Source organism: Ipomoea nil, unplaced genomic scaffold (assembly GCF_001879475.1).
Source record: "Ipomoea nil cultivar Tokyo-kokei standard unplaced genomic scaffold, Asagao_1.1 scaffold0785, whole genome shotgun sequence".
Lineage (NCBI taxonomy): Eukaryota > Viridiplantae > Streptophyta > Magnoliopsida > Solanales > Convolvulaceae > Ipomoea > Ipomoea nil.
Window position 1 is genome coordinate 250,924 of NW_017617213.1, and position 4,493 is coordinate 255,416.

General features: G+C 43.0%; 1 protein-coding gene across 1 annotated transcript; it reads left to right on the plus strand.

The window, feature by feature from the left end:
- The first annotated feature begins 855 nt into the window (after window positions 1-855).
- On the plus strand, window positions 856-4,272 carry LOC109177054. The gene is made up of 3 exons (XM_019326391.1): window positions 856-2,343; window positions 2,461-3,269; window positions 3,360-4,272. Exons 1-3 carry the CDS (start codon window positions 856-858, stop codon window positions 4,270-4,272), a joined length of 3,210 nt encoding a protein of 1,069 aa, XP_019181936.1.
- Window positions 4,273-4,493: the final 221 nt, after the last annotated feature.

Here is a 4,493-nt window from a genome sequence, read left to right on the forward strand (position 1 = left end):
CAGCGAGAGATGCTGGTAACCCACTCCAACGCGTTGAAATACAATACATATAGAGATATATATAGATATACGAAAACCATTTTGAGCATGAAGATATATCCTACGAACTCTAGCTTTAAAACCGGGAATGACTCGACAGATAAGGCCAGACACAAGCAACAGTTATAACAAGCGTATACCATCCACAACAGGCAAGACAGATAAAGCTGAACACAATTAATAATCATAACCCAATATAAACAATCCCCAGCATAAATCCCATAGTCACATCCCCCAAGATACTCATAATCACAACTCATCCCTATCTCATCACATAACACACTTTGTTGGCGCCACAGGACCTATCGCATGCCCATACATGAGGGTCAGCGCATATAGCTCTGACACGGCCCCGCAGCACCCTGCCCCGTATCGCAACACGGAGGGGTCGATTGCAACCGACCGATGAACCGTAGCTCATCATAGTTTGATCGCAACCAAACAGTGGACCGCAGCCCAAGTGATGGCGTTCACACATGCAGGCAGCTGAAATACAAGTCCCAAGTCCCATGCATTTATTAGTTGCTTTTATTTATATCAAGTATTTATTTTTCATGTGGCTCTAGATGTCTTTTCCATTCTCAAAACATTGCATTTATATTTCTGTTGCGGATTCTCATAGGGACTTGCCTATATATTCATGTATTCTGTAATCCTGGAGATAAAAAAAGAAGGATATTATTCCCTTTGAGTTCTTATAATTTGTGTGATTGTTTCTTGAGCTTCCATCCTACGTCAGTTGGTATCCAGAGCCGTAAGATCCTAGGCATACAATCGAGATAGCGACTTTGTCCTCTCCATTGTTTTCGACCCACTATGGCACACAACGGCAATAACAATGGCGTAAACATTCCACCCACTGGCGATGACCGTGGTGTTGACGCCCTCTGGGCAGCGTTGCAAACGCAAGGTGACAACATGAACCGTGAATTTCAAGACATCCGTAATATTCTTGCCAACCTTAGCCTGCAACTTGTTAGTCGCGGGGCTATCCCGGCTAACAACGACGAAGGAAATAACCCTGCTGCTGGACCTGTGCGAAGAGCCTTCCCGCAAGCTAATCTGCCACCTCCCAGCGTGAGCAGTAGCGACTCCGAAGATGAGGATCATAATATGAACAATCTTGATCGCAGACAGAATTATTACCGGCCAAAGGTGGATCTCCCTACCTTTAATGGAAACTTGGATGTTGAATCTTTCCTTGAGTGGTGTTATGAGGTCGAAAAATGCTTCGACATGATGGAAATACCAGAGGAACGTCAGGCCAAATACGTAGCACATAAGCTAAGAGGTGGAGCAGCAGCATGGTGGGAGGTCACGCAGAATAATAGGAGAAGGCAAGGAAAGAGACTCATTACTTCATGGAGAAAAATGAAAATGCTTATGACTGCAAGATTTTTACCACCAGATTATCAACAACAGCTGTTCCAAAAATATCAAAGGTGTTCTCAAGGATCTCGAAGTGTGAGTGAATACACAGAGGAATTTTATCGATTAGGGGCGCGCTGCAATTTGTCTGAAACACCTGAGCAACAGACTGCCCGATACATTAACGGGTTAAGATTTAATATTCGAGAAAAGATGTCGCTCACTCCTATTTGGTCTGTTGATGAGGCATATAATATGGCCGTCCGAGCAGAGGACCTCCTCACGCAATCCAATCAGAGAAGAACATATTCTACACCAAAGCCAATGACGACCCAATCACATGACGTTAATCCTATTCAAGCTGCTACCCCATCATCTCGACCTGTGTTGGCTAGTGAAATAGGCAGCTCAAAGAACCAGCAACAAAAACAAGGTAATAATGTTCCTGCACAAAAATCTATCTCAAATCCATACGCCAGACCAATGACCGGTAAATGTTTTAAGTGTGGCGAACCCGGTCATCGGTCAAATGAGTGTAGAGCTCGAAAAACTGTAAACTTGATAGATGGTGGAACAGAGGAAGGAGGTGATGAGGAATTTATTGAGGAGAATGTTGAAGTTGCAGAAGAAGATGGAGAGCATGTTAGCTTTGTGGTTCGCCGACTCTTGTACACTACTGAAGAAAAGATTCCTGTTCAGCGAAACAACATTTTCCGGGCGTATTGTACCGTGCTCAGTAAAGTCTGCAAACTCATCATCGACAATGGGAGTTGTGATAATATCATATCTCAGACCCTTGTGGAACATCTTAACCTCCCAACCCAACCGCATCCAAAACCATATAAGTTGGGATGGATTAGGGAGGGCCCTTCTGTTATTGTGTCAAAAGTGTGTAGAGTCCCAATCTCAATCGGGAAAAGCTATGAAGATTATGTGGTGTGCGAAGTCATTGATATGGATGCTTGCCATATCCTTCTGGGTAGGCCTTGGCAATATGATGTGGATGCTACCCATTGAGGAAAATTAAATACTTATGAATTTTTTTGGAATCAGAAAAAGATTGTCATCCCTCCAGTTGTTTGGGCCAAGTCACCAACACAGAAAACTTGTGCAATAACCATTCTGGATAAATGGAAACATTTTGTGGAGGAAGCCAAGGATACATGCAGTGTCTTGGTCTTGATAACAAAAGACAGTGGGCCAGTTATTGATTGTATACCAGGTGAGCTTCAATCTTTGTTGAAGGAATTCGAAGATATAATGCCAGATGAGCTCCCAGATGGTTTGCCCCCTTTGCGCCACATACAACACCAGATTGATCTGATCCCTGGAGCTAGCTTACCAAACCTTCCTCATTACCGCATGAACCCGGCTGAAAGTGAAGCTCTCAATAACATAGTGAAGGAATTGTTACGAAAGGGACAAATTCAAGAAAGTATCAGTCCATGTGCCGTTCCCGCTTTGCTTACCCCAAAAAAAGATGGAAGTTTGAGGATGTGCGTGGATAGCCGAGCCATTAACAAAATCACAGTGAAATATCGTTTTCCAATCCCAAGGCTTGAAGACATGCTAGACCAACTCCATGGTGCAAAGGTATTTTCTAAAATTGATTTAAAGAGCGGGTATCACCAAGTGCGCATTAGGCCGGGTGATGAATGGAAGACAGCTTTTAAGACTCGAGATGGACTTTATGAATGGCTTGTTATGCCATTTGGGCTCTCAAACGCCCCAAGCACATTCATGAGACTCATGAACCAAGTCCTTAAAGCTTTTATTGGAAAGTTCATCGTTGTTTATTTTGATGACATTTTAATTTATAGCCAAGATCAAGTGGAGCATAAGGAGCACATACGCATTACCCTGTAAGTCCTGCGTGAAAATAAGTTGTACATCAACCTAAAAAAATGCTCTTTCATGACAAAAAGGTTGGTTTTCCTTGGATTCGTAATCAGTGCAGAAGGAGTTCACGTAGATGATGAGAAAGTCCAAGTGATACGAGACTGGCCTAGACCTCGGTCTGTAAGTGAAGTCAGAAGTTTCCTCGGTCTAGCTTCGTTCTACAGAAGGTTTATACAAAATTACAGTACTATTGCTGCTCCTATTTCTGATTGCCTTCGCAAGGGTGGTTTTCATCGGGGGAAGAAAGCTGAGCAGAGTTTCACTGAACTCAAGAAAAAACTCACCACAGCACCTGTCCTGGCTCTCCCAGATTTTTCAAAACCTTTTGAATTGGAGTGTGATGCCAGTGGACTTGGTATTGGGGCAGTACTATCTCAAAGTCGTCGACCTATTGCTTTCTTTAGTGAGCGATTGAGTGCTGCACGAGAAAATTGGTCTACATATGAACAAGAGCTTTATGCAGTTATACGGGCACTGCATGTTTGGGCTCATTACCTCAGACCAGGAGAGTTTATAATCTACTCAGATCATGAAGCATTAAAATATTTTCGGAGCCAGAAGCATCTCAATAAAATGCATGCTCGTTGGGCGGCTTATCTTGAACAATTTACCTTCCTTCTCAAGCATAAATCAGGAGCAACCAACCGCGTAGCTGATGCACTTAGCCGACGCAGATCCTTACTCGTGGTAATGCAAGGTGAAATTATCGGGTTTGAAGTTCTAAAGGAGCAATATGCCGAAGATGGAGATTTCAATCTTATTTGGAAACAAGTTTTGCAGAATACTCCAGTACAAGATTATCACATTTCTGACGGATATCTTTTTAAAGGTAATCGCCTTTGCATTCCTCGAACCTCTTTGCGTGAAAAATTAATCCGGGACTTGCATGCTGGCGGGTTGGGTGGTCATGTTGGTAGAGATAAAACCATTGTCTCTGTTGAAGAACGGTTTTTTGGCCTCAACTAAAACGTGATGTTGGAACTTTTGTCAAACGGTGTTATGTTTGTCAAACAAATAAAGGGCACTCCCAAAATATAGGCCTCTATATGCCATTGCCAACCCCAGAAAATATTTGGGAAGATTTATCCATGGATTTTGTCTTGGGGTTGCCACGGACACAAAGAGGGTTTGATTCTGTTTTCGTAGTTGTTGATCGCTTCTCAAAGATGGCGCACTTCATTCCCTGC

Bases quoted from the DNA above. Each gene is read 5' to 3' on its own strand.
- LOC109177054 (XM_019326391.1), top strand. From the start codon at position 856: ATGGCACACAACGGCAATAACAATGGCGTAAACATTCCACCCACTGGC. The intron at 2,344-2,460 runs GTGTGCGAAGTC...TTTTGGAATCAG, and splicing joins AAAGCTATGAAGATTATGTG to AAAAAGATTGTCATCCCTCC. The intron at 3,270-3,359 runs GTAAGTCCTGCG...ATTCGTAATCAG, and splicing joins GAGCACATACGCATTACCCT to TGCAGAAGGAGTTCACGTAG.